The 16,282-nt window shown below is 42.0% G+C and overlaps 1 protein-coding gene across 2 annotated transcripts in view; it reads left to right on the plus strand.

Moving 5' to 3' along the window:
* Nucleotides 1-16,282, plus strand: part of NCEH1 (neutral cholesterol ester hydrolase 1) — a 45,677-nt gene that overhangs the window by 16,521 nt on the left and 12,874 nt on the right. The window contains exons 2-3 of one of the 2 annotated variants that reach the window (XM_028101142.2): nucleotides 10,358-10,586; nucleotides 12,602-12,671. In XM_028101142.2, coding sequence (XP_027956943.1) covers nucleotides 10,358-10,586; nucleotides 12,602-12,671 — 299 coding nt within the window. The remainder of the gene's footprint in view (nucleotides 1-10,357; nucleotides 10,587-12,601; nucleotides 12,672-16,282) is intronic. The other variant, XM_088025414.1, reaches the window with a different exon arrangement.

Below are 16,282 nucleotides of genomic sequence, written 5' to 3' on the forward strand. Positions count from 1 at the left end.
GACCGTTCAGTCCTGAGGGAGGCCAGCAGTGCTCCTTCAAACCCTCTACGGTGCCTTGCGTTGCACGCCCTGCTCTTAGCAACATTGTCCCAAACCCGTTCAGCCATTACGGTTGCAAAGAAAATCGGTAACCACCAGAGCTGTCTCGGACACCTGGCTAAAGGGGCACCTGGCTGGCTCGGTAAAGCATGTGACTCTTGATTTCAGGGTTATGGGTTCAAGCCCCTCTTCGGGTGTAGAGTTAATATTAAAAAGAGCAAAGAAACACAACTTGTTTAATGAAATATTGAACTAGACCAATATTTCTCAACTTTAACGTGGAAAAGAACCACCTGGAGAGATTCCAAAGTCCCACTCCCAGAGATACTAATTAAACAGGTAGAGCTGGGTAGCAAGAATTTGCATTCAGGTGCTGCTAATCTTTGAACCACCCTTTGAGTAGCCTTGGATTAGACAATTTGTATGATTGCTTAACAGTGATAATAGAGATGAGGTAAAACTGGTTCTTAATAACCTATTTAAAAACAGGTGGATTTTTAAAATTACTAATTTGCTAATCTATTGGTGAGCGAACTCCTTTTGTCTCTTCAGTTAGGAACTCTTTTAGTGGAGCCGTACTTCGGCTTCCCTGGGTTTTGTCCTGGGGATAGGATGGGGGTGGGGGAACAGATGTTCTTAAAAAGTATCATAAAGACCAGATGCAAAATCATCAAATTAAAGCTATTTCAATACATTAAAATACAGTGCCAACCCTATTCTTCTTAGGGCTACAGAACAGTAGTCCATCCCAACTTTCCAGTAAGCCTTACTCTTCTGTACCTTTGTGTGTTACCATATTATTCCACTGGCTGGAATGTCCTTCTCCCCCTTTTCTCCTGGAAAATTATTTGTTCTTAGAGACACAGCTCAAATGTCACCAATGCTGTGGACACACTGCAAGCTCTTCTGGGTAGAAATTGTTACTTCTTTCTCCGTGTATGTATCCCTGGTACTTATCACAGTATTGCATTGTATATATCCGCCTTATACAGTGTCAGCTTCTTAAGGATGGAGCCTATGTTTGTATTTCCCCTATCTCCCTACTAGTCTTGGTGTCTGGTATACAATAAACATTCAAATGTTTGCTGAACAAGTGGATGACAAATAGATCCATACCCTTTTCCTTGTAGTGGGATATCTCACGTGTAAATTCACCTCAGGAGGGCAATACAGTTATCTGGTGTATAGATACTTTTATTTAAACTTAATATTTTAGGGGCGCCTGGGTGGCTCAGTCCATTAAGCATCTGCCTTCAGCTCAGGTCATGATCCCAGAGTGCTGGGATCGAGTCCCACATCGGGCTCCCTGCTCATCAGGGAGTCGGCTTCTCCCTCTGCCCCGCCCTCCTCCCCCACTTGTTCTCTCTCTCTCTCTCTCTCTCTCTCTCTCTCTCAAAAATAAATAAATAAAATCTTTTCAAAAATAAACTTAATATTTTAGATATTAAACACATTAGATTGTTTGTTGCCATTGTAGATCTTGACTAAATGTTTGTAAGGAGTAAATTTTTTCTGTTTCCTGAGTCTGTTAAAATGAGAAGCCTCTCCTGGGGCAGAGGTAAAAACCTCCATTTTTAGGGACTCCAGATTCTATCACAATGGGACTGATGGGCCAAGGAATGACTGAGCTACATTAACTTGAGTCTGCTGGCTATAGAAATTCCAAGTGCTGTAAAGCTCTTGTACTATTAGTTTTCTTAGGCACTGTTAAAGTTGGCAAACAGGTCCTGCTAACCAGCCTAGCAGATCTGCTGGCAAATATGCCTCTAGCAGAATAGAGTTTGAGATACATTTCATGACCTACTTCCCTTCCCCACCCTGATTTTAAACCTTTCATTCTCAGGTGTTCAAAACCTGTGCGATGGGAGAGGCTCGGCTTTAAATAATGATTTGGTTAGTGATTTTTCGTCTGAGCTCTGAGTATTAACATTGAGCATGATGGGTCAGTCAGTTGGGCTTTTGGGTTCCAGTACTTGCTTTGTCACTTTGGGCTTTATGACCCTGGGCAAGGCATTTAACTTCTTTAAGCCTCAGATGAGCATAAAATGTGTGTAATACCTGCTCTTCCTATTTCACAGGTCCTTGTGACATGCAAACTGGTGAAAATTCAAGCGGTCAGAAACCGCAAAGCTCTGTACAAAAGAGTATTATGATTTTTATAATTTATTACATGTTTTATATAGTATGCAGTGATTTATTATAATCATGTTCTGAATGTACACAAAGGAGTCTTAATTTATTATAATCATCATCTGAATCTGGCCCTTCAGACATCTGTAGATATCTATAAAAATCATTTGTTTTATATCTTTTGGATTTATATGACATTTAAGAAACAATTTTCAAAGCTCACATCTAATCTGCTGCTTCCTGCACTTTACCTAAAGCAGATGATTACCCCAACTTCTGGATTATCCTGTGTAACACACTTGTGAAGTCAGGCGGGAGGTGGGAGTGAGCCAGCTCTGAATTGTTGTATAGCAGAAGGGAGTTTGGGAGGTTTTGTTGTGAAGGTTCGTTCTTTTGTGCTGTCTTTAGTCAGCTGCTCTTTGGAACACTCAAATGAAAACAAATGCTTCTTGTCCTGGCAGTCAAGGGAGGCTTTTAGCAGCTCGAGTAGCCTCATGAAGGACATTTGTTTATGACCAGCTGTACATGGGGCACTGGAAAAAAATTTTGATCCCCAAGACTCTGACCATGTCTGTCCCAAGGAGCTCACAATTAGTTATTGCTGTTAAAGATAACAGAAATGTGAATAAAAATGCAAAAGTGGAGCCTGGGTGGCTCAGTCCTTAAGCGTCTGCCTTCGGCTTAGGTCATGATAACAGAGTCCTGGGATCAAGACCCGCATCAGGCTCCCTGCTGGGCGGGAAGCCTGCTTCTCCCTCTCCCACTCCCCCTGCTTGTGTTCTGTCTCTTGCTATGTCTCTCTCTGTAAAATAAATAAATAAAGCTTGTGTTCCCTGTCTCTCTGTCAAATAAGTAAATAAAATCTTTAGTAAAAAAAGGAACACAAAGTAATTTTTTCAAGTCTCATTTCAGTTGTCATGGGTGTGTGTATGGAGAAGAGTGAGAAAGGAAACAGGACCCCAGAGAGAGAAATGTGCTGGTGAGGAAGAGCTGGAGGAAATGGGAAGATGGAGAGTGCCTCTTCAGCCGGAGTGGTCAGGGCTAGGCTGTGCTAGAGCAGGTGACCCTGGGCGAGTCATGTATCCTATCCTTTCCAGGCCTGAGTTTCCCTTTGTGTAATACGGGAGGCTAAATGTTCATTCCAGATGTAAAATCTTCCAGTTTTCTGATATATGTTTGAAACTACATTGACTCTTGAGTGTCAGTTGAGGGTGATGGTTAAAGGTTCTGGAACCAGAATGTTTGGTTCAAATCCAGCCCACCACTTCTTGCCTGTGTGACTTGGTCTGAGACTCCCCCAACACTGGGAACAGTGACTGGCAGAGAGCAGATATCAGTACGTTGTGAGTCATTATGCACCTTGATGTACCCTGATAGGAGGCTTTTGGAGCTAAGCAAGCACCTTGGCAATGTAGAATTATTTGTGTTCTGGGTCATAGTAAAAAATAAACAAAAAGTTTTAGCAACTGGAAAGAGGGGAGCCTGTCCTTTTTGTGCTCCCCCAGATTGAATTGCAACCCTGGGAGTGAGAGAACAAAGTGAAAGTTTTAGGGTAAAAGGGTTAAGGTGTCAGATCCTGCAGTTCTACTTTACCTTGCTAATTGAATGGCGGTGAGATGCTCCTCAGGTTTGCTTTGTAGCTTGTAATGAAATCCTTGAATAGGAGGCTAAACCAATTTGAAATTTTGTAATAGAGCAATCTCGTCAGAGAATCCTGTTACATAATTATATTTGTGTTTCACAGGTTGGTTTAATAATTCTCTCCAGTGCTTTGCTGTATGGAGAGAGTGCAACTGTGGCCCAACCTGAACGCTTTTGGTCCATGCCTACTCTCAGAGTGTGAGACAAAAGTTGGTTTTTTGTTTGTTTTTTACAAAAATAATACTGGGTAAAAGAAATAAGAGAGGAAGGACAGGTGTAGGAGGGGTCCCTAACCAGATGGGGATTTGCCCAAGACCTGAGCAAGGCTTCTGCCAATTCAGGACCTCAGGAGAGAGGGAACAGACAATAAGTAGTGTGGATTTCCTCCTCACGTGCAGTTTTTTTCCTCTTTTATCTCATAACTGGGGCCCAGAGAACTTAGGAAGCTTGCCCAGGCCATGTAGTTAATAAATGGGGGAGCCAGGACCTGTCTCTCTGCAAAGTCTGTGCCCTTTCTTCTCAATTATTTTTCTTTAACCCTTTCTGCCCTGTTCAAAGAATTTCAAGTCAGGGATAATGAAAACTAATTCTTCACAGCTTTTTCTTCTGAGGAAGCCTTGAAGATGGGGTTTATATCAGTTAAAGAGCTTTGCTACTTTGAAGTCCTTGTGTATCACTCAGTCTAGGAACATGCAGCTGGTGATTTAGCCTGGCTCTTCCAAGCTAATGTAGCAAGACTACATTATATGACAGGCTAAGATGCTATGAAGACCTGACATAAGCAAATAAAAAGAGGTAACAAACGGGGCACTTGGGTGGCTCAGGCGTTAAGCGTCTGCCTTCTGCTCAGGTCATGATCCCGGGGTCCTGGGATCAAGCCCCACTTGGGCTCCCTGCTCAGCAGGAGGCCTGCTTCCCCCTCTCCTGCTCCCACTGCCTGTGTTCCTGCTCTCCCTATGTGTGTGTCTCTCTCTCTGTCAATTAAATAAATAAAAAATTAAAAAAATTAAAAAATAAAATAAGATTTATTAAAAAAATAAAATATAAAAATAAAAAGAGGTAACATTATGAGCACTTATATTCTAAGTTTTATGTCAGGTATCCTTTAAGAAGCTCTATAAAGTAGATATTATGATCTCTCCGATTTTATAGGTAAAGAAACTGAGGCAGACAGAGGTTTGGTGAATTGCTCAGAATCACCCAGCTAGAAAATGTCAGAACCAGGACTGATCCTTGGACAACTGACCTCATAGTGCACACCATAAAGAACTATGCTATGCTCCGAATGAGTAGGGAAGGGGGAGGGGTGAAGTAGAGGGAGTGGAGTGCTCTCCATGCAAATTAAAAGTGGTTAAACCTTTGAATATGGGAAATGAAGTGGGTAGTGAGTTACAATAGATGTTCTAAGTATTTAATGCTGTTGGTTCGTGTTGAAATTTGACCACAGGCTAAGTTAGTATTATTATTTCTGTTTTATAGACGAGAAATCAAGACACAGAGAGGTTTAGTAACTTGCCCAAGATCCCACCCCTGGTAAAGTGGGGCAGCTGGGCTTTTCACTCAGGTACTTTAGGGCTGGAGTCTGTGCTGTTGCCTTTGGCGCTATCCGTGCCTCTTAGATTGAGCCTTTTATTTCTATACCCCCCCACCCCCGCCTTCACTTCCCGAAGGTACCTGATCTTCCTGTAGGTGTCTGAATGATAGCACGTGCGCAACACTTTTACATCTTGCTTTCCAACCCTTTTCTTTGCTACCTGTGCTTCATCTTCCATTAAGCCACGATGTAGGCTAGAAACCTTACTGAATTCCATCCCAGGAAGAACAGACAGAAGTAATTCCTTCCTTCTCTGAGCTCATGCAACCTTTTATCTAGATCTCCCTTACTGCTTGTATTGCTTAGCTAACTAACAATAGCTATTCCTTTACAGCTCTTGGTTCTCCTCTATTTCCCTAAGCTCCTAAGGATTGTCTCTTTCTTCCCCCTTAAGCTTTCCTGCCCATAGAATCGAATTCATAATTTACATGTTGAATGAGTTAACAGAAAACAACCCCATTCACAAACATAACAACTAACTTGGATGTTGATAAACGGAGTACAGCCTCTGCTTCGCTTCCTTTGATTCTTGCTTGTCCTTTGATCTCCGGCCCTAATACCTGGGTAGGGACCCAGTGGCCCACCTATTTCGCTGTGTCTGGTTCCACTGTGGTATAATGAGCACCCTTATCCCTTCCATGTCCTCAGGCAGAATTTCTCCCCCAGATCCTGTAATGATTATTGGGGCAAGTTTAAGACCCATAGCACTGCCCTAGAGTCCTTCAACTGGCCAAGAATTGGTCAATTCTCAACCTGTGGGGCTCTAAAAACTTGGCCTGCTTCTTTGTGCTACTGGAATTTTCCAGCTACTTCTAAGGAGATTTCAGGAAACTTTGTTAACTTAGAAATGTTTTTTGGGGTGGATCTGAATCCCACTTAAACAAACTCAAGGATGCAAGAAATAAAACTTCATCTGTATTTTGAGTCTACATTTTTAAGGTAGAACTTCATTCCCATAAATTCCCCCTAATTGCTCTTTACTTTTAGGTTTTGGAGGGTCTTAATACAATGTTGAGGCATAACGTGTCGGGGAGGCCATCTGGGTACTCATCCTTGGCTTATATCTTTGTTCCATGTGGTCTTTGGTGTTTGAGTCCCATACATTGCCCTGGAATATCCTTTGTTCTAATTTATAAGAGCAATTTAGGTTCACTAGTGCTCTCCCTCTATTCCCATTGGACCCTTGAGAGCCTATAATGGGCCATGGCTAATGCAAAGGTGGTCTCAGGTCCATCTGCAAGACACTCATGCAGCCCTTGCCACTTTTATGCCTTTATTGGACTATGGAATCATTTAGCTGCTCCTGCACTAGTGGAAGCCGGAGGAACTCTCTGAGGTCATTTGAGGCACCATCTTCTTAAGACTTACCTTGCAGCCACTCTTCCCTAGGGTCTTGCCTCCTTCCAAGGTTCTGTCTGGGCATGGGGCAGATATCTACTGCTTTCAGATTCCACAGACATATCTGGGAGTTGCTGTGTCTCAGGGGTCTCTTTTGATTGGATTTCAGATATCAATCCATACATTCCTCACTTCATCTCCAATGCTTTCTCCTCCCCTCTCCCACTACTTAGTTTGGAGAATCATTTTCTATTCTAGGAGACTTCTTATTCATCATGTGATCTTCTAAATCAATGTCTATTTTTTAATTCTCCCAAGGATATAGGCTTTGAAAATCCAAAGTATGAAGTCACTCCTGCTTCTTTGCTATTTGTTCTCACACCCCTTCCCTGAAGTAACAACAACAGAAAGACTGGGATAGTGAGAAGAGCTAAGGGAGGGGCGCCTGGGTGGCTCAGTCATTAAGAGGCTGCCTTCGGCTCAGGTCATGATCCCAGGATTCTGGGATCGAGCCCTGCATCAGGTTCCCTGCTCAGCCAGGAACCTGCCTCTCCCTCTCCCACTCCCCCTGCGTGTGTTCTCTCCCTTGCTGTCTCTCTCTCTCTGTCAAATAAATAAATAAAATCTTAAAAAAAAAAAGAGCTAAGGGAAACAGTAGATATTGGAGGAAAAAGTTAGATAATATTTACAATTTTATCATGCCACATGATATCATACAGACATGCGAATGTCATCCCATACTGAATAGGACTACCCTACCCAAGCACTGTAGGCGCTTAGGCAGTGATCACTATTATTAACAATAGCAAGAGTGTTTGGTGACAGATTACTGTTTGAGTATCTCTGTTTTCAAATTTTGAAATAATCTTGGTATTTTCTGGAGGATAACTATTTTTCATACTCTCATTTATCAATGCAATTCCAAACATTAGCACGACTTTTAGCACCTGTTTGACCCTATCTGACCCCTACCTGCTTATCTGTTTTTCCCATATAAACTGTCCCTTCTTGAATCAACACTTCTTTTTTTTTTAAATATTTTATTTACTTATTTGACAGAGAGAGACACAGCGAGAGAGAGATCAGAAGCAGGGGGAGTGGGAGAGGGAGAAGCAGGCTTCCCGTGGAGCAGGGAGCCCGATGTGGGGCTCGATCCCAGGACTCTGGGATCATGACCTGAGCTGAAGGCAGACGCATAACGACTGAGCCACCCAGGCGCCCCTTGAATCAACACTTCTGCCCCCACCCCACCCTGGCAGCATTGTGAACAATGCAGATATTTGTTCAGAAATTCTGTTAGTGCAAATGATCATAAGCTGACATGGCAAAAGTATTTTGGGAAAGGTATGGACAAATTGAGTCAAGTCTGCATGCACTCAGAGCATGCAGTGCATAAAGGAAACCCAAGGTGGACTCTGTAAAATGAACAATCTTCTCTAATCTGTCTTGTAAAGACAATTCACCTGTTTTACAGCTTTCCTATAGTTGAAGAAACTCATATATACTTTGTCATAAGTATTCAGTAGTCTTCATTTAACTTAAAAAAAAAAAAAAACAGTCCAGAAAGTAACACAGCCAAGCCTGTGATTGTTTTCTTCATATTCATTATTTCATGCTTATCGAGCTACTTGTTCTGTGAGAAATGGGATGGATCCTGTGTGTTCTCTGTTAATTGATAATGATATTGACAAGGGTTTATGTGTGAACTCTAGAAATCTTAGTGAATGCAGTGATTTTTAGCTATGTCCTGGCAGAAATCAATGTTCCCCAGTAAGGCTGACATTTTACCACAAAACTCAAAGGATGATTGCCTTTTCCCACTTTGACAAAACATTAAATTAATGGTTCGAATTCTGTGTGTGTGTGAATTTATATCATATCACACACATTTATTTCATAGCAAGCACATTATCAGTTGTTTAACTTTTTCAATAAATGTGGGCAATTGATAAAGAAATTGAATTATTTTATTAATATTTATTTGCTCTGCTGCTTATATTACAAACAAATATTAATGAAATTACTGGAATAGCTCTTCATGGTTAGATTAATTGCCTGTTGTTCTCATTTTTCATAAACCCTGGCCAAAGGTTTGTGGGTTTTTTCTTTTTTTTTTTTAAGATTTTATTTATTTGACAGAGCACAAGCAGAGGGAGAGAGAGGAAGAAGCAGGCTCCCTGCTGAGCAAGGAGCCCAATGTGGGACTCGATCCCAGGACGCTGGGATCATGACCTGGGCGGAAGGCAGCTGCTTAACCAACTGAGCCACCCAGGCATCCCACTGGCCACTGGTTTTATAATGCAGTGATTTCCAACTCTTTTCATGGCTGGGCATATGTATACAACAATATTTTACATGGGACACTGGGGTAAGGGGCTCTCAGGAGCTTGGCTCCCCAGGGGTAAGGGGATCAGTATTATGGCACACCACTGTGCCTCAGGCACATGCCGGGAAGCTGTATTATGCTGTATCACAGACTTTTTATGGTCCTGATTTCTGCTACTAGTGACATTGTTTCCTTGACCTTATGATGGCATTAAATATTTCACTAATAATCAGTGTTCTGTTTCATATTTTCCGGAAGGGCACTGCTAATCTCTAGCTGTCCCTCTACCCTAGGTTTGAGAGCCACTAGGAGATACAGTATCTAAATTCATGCACCTGTGCCAGGAAAGTTTCCAGTCACTCTTTGACACTTGTGAGCCTCTCCATTGGACTAGTCACTGGCTGCCTGATGGCTTCCAGTTCTCTGGCTTTGAAACATGTCCATTTAAGTCTTACAGGGAGGTCAGTTTTATAAGTGTACTCAACAGGAACACCTTGTGTAAGATGTGGAAAGAGGGGAATACACTTTATAGGATCTTTGCTGGGTGGATGACTTGGGTCTCTTCTCTCTTTGTTCCTTCTCCAACCAGATAACTTCCTACAAAGACTTAATGCGGAGCTCAGTGCCCTCAGGTTCCAAGGGGACGGGATGGCAGACTGTTTATTCTTTGCACATTTCTGAAAAGCTCCTGGTAATGTCTGAGGTGTTCTGCTTCTCAGTGCTAGGACCAGAGTTACCTCTGCTCCTGGCCTCTCACAAATTCATTTCTTGCTTCACTCTCAAAATAACAGACATGCTTAAGTAGATAAGCTGTAAAACACTTTAAAAATAATTACGGTAAATATGAAACTTCTATATCTTTTATTTGCATTTAAATAAAGTATTCTTCCTCTAGTCTTAGTATCTATTGGAACTGTGATGTGCTGATTGAGGGGAGAATAAAGGACTAAATCCTAAAATTCACAAGTCCCAGAATTACCACTTATCCAGCTAAATGTTTATGTTTGCTTAATTTCTAAGCCTTCTTGATAAAATGGGACTGATGATACCTGTCCAATGCCCCTCTCAGAGCTGATCCAAAAACTACGATCTCATGTATGAAAATACTTTGCAAATGCTAAAGGCAAAAAGTAAATATAATTTGTTATTGGATTAAAAGTGGCCAGTAAGTCCTGAAGAGTATTGGCAATTGCTTGTAATAATTCAAACACCAGGAGTTGGTGAGTGTGGCTCTGATGAGACAAAGTTGACTCGTGTTCTCCCTCTGTGCTCCCTCCCTTGCCCTGCAGAGCAACCTGATACACAGTCTGGGCCTGAGCCATCACCTGCTCGCACTGAATTTTATCATCGTTATTTTTGGCAAGAAAAGCGCGTGGTCATCCGCTCAGGTGAAGGTGACCGACACTGACTTTGACGGTGTGGAAGTCAGAGTGTTTGAGGGCTCCCCAAAGCCAGAAGAGCCTTTGAGACGCAGCATTGTTTACATCCACGGAGGAGGCTGGGCTTTGGCCAGTGCAAGTATGTCCTAGTCACCTTTGGGTCTTTTGGGGCTGTGGTTTGCCCTGGGCAAGATGTGTGATTGAGTTTGACTTCCTTACTGGGTAAGGAGAGGAGGACCATTTGACTTGGTTCCCTTGAACAGTCTCAGTTACTCCTATTATCCCAGCAGAATTATTAATAGTGTCCCCTTTTCACACTCGAAAGGGTCCTGTCTTGGATGATTAATTATATGATTACCCTACATAAAGGTTTTGCCTATCTGTTTATTGCTTGTTAATGCAGGCAGACTCTTTTGAAAATATTTCCTGTGACCTATATCATAGGCTAACTTATGCGAAGTGCTGACAATAGCTTTCAGCACCAAAACAAGCCAAAGTTTCACTGGGCCAGAATATGAGGAAATTATCTTTTGCCGTTGTGTTTTGAAAACATTTTTCTGTGAAGTAGGACCAGTATTTATGAACATACATGATAACTCATCCACATTTCATCTGCTTATGAAACCAAAGATGAAAATATAAAAGGTATACCACCATTAAAAGGAAACAATGTTGCAAAATTCAAGAATATTCTCTTTGGTGTTTGGTAACTTTCATGAGTTATGAAAGGCAGGCAGCCAAGTGGAACAGCCTAGCAGAAAGCATACCAAGGAGAAAGTAAGGGCCTTATCTCTGCCTGTAATTATCAGAGAGCTACTTTCTCATGTTCAGCCCAAAGCTACTGGCATCCCCTGTGGCTTTTTTTTTTTCTTTTTTATTTATTTAAGTAATCTGTCTGCTCCGCGGGGGCTCAAACTCATGACCCCAAGATCAAGAGTCACATGCTCTTCCAACTGAGCCAACCAGGTGCCCTGGCATCCCCTAGGTTTAAAGGTAATGACAACTTGTTCTAGTTTGTTTGTGGGTTTTGTTTGTTTGTTTTAATATAGGCTCCACACCCAACGTGGAGCCTGATACAGGGCTTGAACTCACGACCCTGAAATCAAGACCTAAGCTGAAATCGAGTCCGATGCTCAACTGACTGAGCCACCCGGGCACCCCTTGTTTGTGTTTTTAAATAGCATTTTTTTAAATGTGGCAAAGGCCAAAAAAGTATAACTTTTTCTAGTAATCACGTTTCATATTCATTATTTATTATTTTATTCGTGGATTTGTTCATGTTTTCAACAGATGTTTATGGAGTACGTAGGTTTGGCCAGGACTGAGGGATTTCCTGGGGTGCAGGACTTCAGTATTCGAACAGTTATGTACAAACCTATACCTGTGACTCTCCTAATATGTGCTAGGGGATGAGGATACAGAAGTGAGTAACAGAAGTGATTGCATCTATAGTATTGGACACTTGCCAAGTGAGACATTCCCGTGGAGGCCAGGAAGTGTCAGTACCAGGAATGGCATGGATTACAAATCCAGCTGGCCTTGTCCACATGATTTTGATCACTCCTGCCAGAGGAAGAGCTCAGGGTGGAGACACTATGCAGATGGTTATGTAGTTATTAAAATTGTTTCTGTCACTGCAAACCTTTGGATTCTCTTTCTAAGAAATGCTAAGATTTCCTAAAATTCTAGTTTTTATGTGTTGGCTTTAACAGAATTTGCTGTTCTTCAAATTGGAAGAATGCAATTGAATTGCAGCAAATTAAGACAAAAATTTCCTCCAAGGAGGAAACTGTTTATTTGCTGTGATTTTTGGAAAGGCATACGTTTGAGGAGCTACGAAATCAGAATTAATTTGGTGCATTTCATATAGTCTATTATGAAATACATGTCCAGTTAGTTAAAAACACGTTCAAGGGTAATCTAATGTGGATTTCTTGTTATTTTATACTAATTACATTTTATAGAAACCAGATTTAATTTTTACATTGGTATATGTAACCCTATAAATGAGACATATGTTCACATTTGCTTTTTATTAGTTTTATTATTAATATCTTAAGTCCAAGTCTAAAAGCAATCCACAATGAGCAGAATTTAAGAATGGACAGTATTGAGTAATTTGTTTAATACTGATTGTTCCTTTGTCTCTTTTAGAAATCCGGTATTATGATGAACTGTGTACAGCAATGGCTGAAGAACTGAATGCTGTCATTATCTCCATTGAGTAAGTAATTAATCCTAGTCATAGAGGGCACCTGAGTGGCTTTGAGTGGCTTAGTAGGTTAAGTGTGCTGGGCATGGAGCCTGCTTAAGATCTCTCTCTCTCTCCATCTGCCTACCGCCGCACCCCTCCCACCGCCTCCCTGTGCATACGCTCTCTCGAAAAGAAAAATACGGGACACCTGGGTGGCTAAGTTGGTTAAGTGTCTGCCTTCAGCTCAGGTCCTGATGGGATCAAGTCCTGAGTCAGGCTCCCTGCTCAGTGGGGAGTCTGCTTCTCGCTCTGCCCGTCCCCCTGCTCATGAGCTCTCACTCTCTCTCTCAAATAAATAAATAAAATCTTAAAAAAAAAAAGAAAAATACTAGTCATAGAAAAAATAGTTTTTAGGAAGGGATCTTAGATAACCATCTACTTACTTTATTTTACAAGCAGGAAAATACAGTGCAAAATACACAAAATACACAAAAGATGAAGGGGTTTGCCCAAGGTCACACAAAATGATTTCTGATACAATTAGCAATTTCTTGAACTAGCTTTATAGCACCTTGAATTCTCTTTTTATTTTAGTTTTGCAAACTTCTGGAAAAGGAATTAACTGAAACTAAGAAAAATATGCAATCAGTTATCTACAGCAAATAATTTTGTTTACTGCCTTTTAAAATTTAAAAAACAATCCAGAGTTGGAAAAGTCATCCCCTGCAGTTCCATTCTGTAACTCAGACCTTGTAAATAGAATGTGTTCAACAAGTCTCGGTCAATGCAGTTATTGTCGTCATCATTACTAATCATATTAAGAAGAATATGAGTAAGAATTAAAACAATTGTGGTGATGGCAATAATACAAAATCCTGCTGCCTCTTCTGCAGCAGGTGTTGTATGGGTGCTATTACATACATTGTCTCTCCTCCTTCAGATCCTTGTTCAAATATCATCCTTCTGGCAAGACCTTCCTTGATACTGCTATTTAAAATTGCAACCCACTTTTCCTCTGTTTCATTTTTCTCCAAAACTGTCATCAACCTCTGAGAGATCATCTATTCGACTTATTAGGTATTTATTGTACTGGGTTGAAATAGACGAAGTAAGTTCTGCAGAAACAGAAAATTTTGGGATTTTGGCCTGTTTTGTTCATTGTTAATCACTGGTGCCTGGAAACATCCCTGGCAGATAGTGAGCATTCAACCAATGTTTATGGAATGAATGAATAGGACTCTTTCTTTTTGTTTTGTTTTTTTTTAAGATTTTATTTATTTATTTGACAGAGAGAGACACAGCCAGAGAGGGAACATAAGCAGGGGGAGTGGGAGAGGGAGAAGCAGGCTTCCTGTGGAGCAAGGAGCCCGATGCAGGGCTTGATCCCAAGACCCTAGGATCATGACCTGAGCCAAAGGCAGACACTTAATGACTGAGCCACCCAGGCACCCCGAATAGGAGTCTTTCTTAATTCTCATATAAATCATTCAAGATAAATATTTTTATATTTTTCTCTTAGATGAGGAAATGAGGTCACAGAGCTAACCAATTATATAGAGTGAGGCATTAAGCCCACATCCTGAGGCCCCTATACTCTTTGACCCAGTATCCAGCCAGTACTGAAGGACGCTGATAATGCCAAGGGACAGGGCTATGATCACATTGACCACCTTCCACACTCCGACCTTATCCAGAGCTCCTCTTCCCTCTGCCTCTCTCTGCCCGCTGTTCTCCTGTTCATGGCTCATCCCCTCTGTGCGCCTGCCTCAGATCTGAGACCTAAGAGAATCCTTTCATCTGCAGTCTCTCAGAAGGGCTGGTTTCCCAAGTCATTTGGGCAGCGATGACCCTTGAACATAAGACTTAGAGTCACACAGAGCAGTGTGGCGCCTGCCTCTTGAGCAGATTTGCCTCCTAGAGAGCTCTGGACAGCTCCTGGCTGGCTATGGCCTCTCCACAGGCCCCCCAGATCACCGAAGGGCCCGTGGTGCAGTTTTGTAATGCAGGAGCCTTCGAGTGAAGGCTTGCATCTAGCCAGGGCAGCTGGCCGGAGGAAAGCAGAGTCTGCTGAAGTAGCTGGGCCCCCATATGGAGCAAGGCCATATAGCTCAGAGCTGCGGAACCAGCCTTCCAGTGGTTTCCTGTGTAGCTCTGGCTCCTCACAGGCCTGAGGACAGTAGGGAAACTGCACCTGCTTTACTTGGCACCATGAGGATTCTCCACACAGGACCTTACCATCCCGGGCTTCAATGGAAACAATGGGCAACATGTCTAAAGTCTTCCTAGATGCCCGTCTCCACCTGTGAGCATCTGTCTCCAGTAAAATAGGTGTTCTCTTAAGTCTAGGCTTATTATACAACATATAAGGATGGATGGAATGTTTTTAAGAAGATCTCTTTTAAATATGGAAGGGACTGCTTTCATCTTAACTTTCCATTCTGCCCCATCTCGGTGGTACGGTATCCACAAGTTTATCACTGGGAGGGCACCACAGTGGTAGGCAAGGACCATTACCCATGACCGCCTGACTTCAGGCAAATCATTTAATGTCATGTGCAAACTGGGCTGAGGAATCCTTCCTGTGTGTCTAGACTGTGAGCTACTGGGAAGAGAAATCCTGTCTTCCTTCCTCTGGTTCCCATCACCCAGCTGAAGACTTAGAACATATATGCTAAGTAAATATACTTTGAGTTAGGTTAATGACTGCAGAGAACTGTCATGAGAATTGGTTTGGACAACTGAGCTAAAAGGGCTTTAGATACTCTAAAGCACTAGACAAGTCTGGAGGATTAGTGCTGTAGTCCATAGAACGGGAATGGTTCAACTTACAGATTTATTTATCAGCACCTGTTTGGAGCTCACAGCTCTCTTTGCAGAAATCAAGAGTGAAAGTGGTTAGAATCTAGGCTAGCCAGCCCACAAAGAGCCACATAACCATGCATAGCCAACATCACATGATCATGGTTCTCTTGGAAAGTTATATTCAGAGGTCTACCTTGGGAACATTATTTCTTCTCACTGCTCATCTCATTCCCCTTTCTTTTATTCCAGAAATATTTATTGAAGTTGTTATGCGCCAGTTACTATGTTACACTCTGCTAACATCCCAGTGTAAGACAGACATAATTCCTGCCCTCATGGAGTTTACAGTCTAGGTGAGAAAATAAACAGTGAACAAGTAATGTTATATTGTGATAAGTGACGTGAAGTAGAAGGCTAAGTAGTACGGAGGCATCAAATAGGTAAGATCTTACCTCGTTTGAAGGGTCAGGAAATTCATCCCTTAAAGAAAGCAATGTTTGCACTGAGCTCCTAAGAATGAGCAAAATCTAGTTCAACAAAATGAGTTGGTCATGAGAGTCCAAAGTGGTGTAATGAGAGGGCTTGGAGGAAGGGAAGGAAGCAGAGAGCCCTAAGGGAACAAAACAAGAGAGAAGACAGATGGAGAGGTTCCTGGTGATGACTAAGGAAAATAAGAAAGAAAAGCAGATGATCTTGAGAGCCTTAGGAGGATGATAGACCCTTGGTTCTCCTGAAACTCTACCTTATAGCAGGGAGCTGTCTGGGGGCAACTGCTCCTTATCCGTGAGGCGCACAGGAGTTAGATGGTGGTGGCATGGCTTAGTTCCTGTGTGGTGTGG

This window comes from Eumetopias jubatus, unplaced genomic scaffold (assembly GCF_037043125.1).
Source record: "Eumetopias jubatus isolate StellerSeaLion01/CBP00866 unplaced genomic scaffold, mEumJub1_p1.0 scaffold_1, whole genome shotgun sequence".
Taxonomy (NCBI): Eukaryota; Metazoa; Chordata; class Mammalia; order Carnivora; family Otariidae; genus Eumetopias; species Eumetopias jubatus.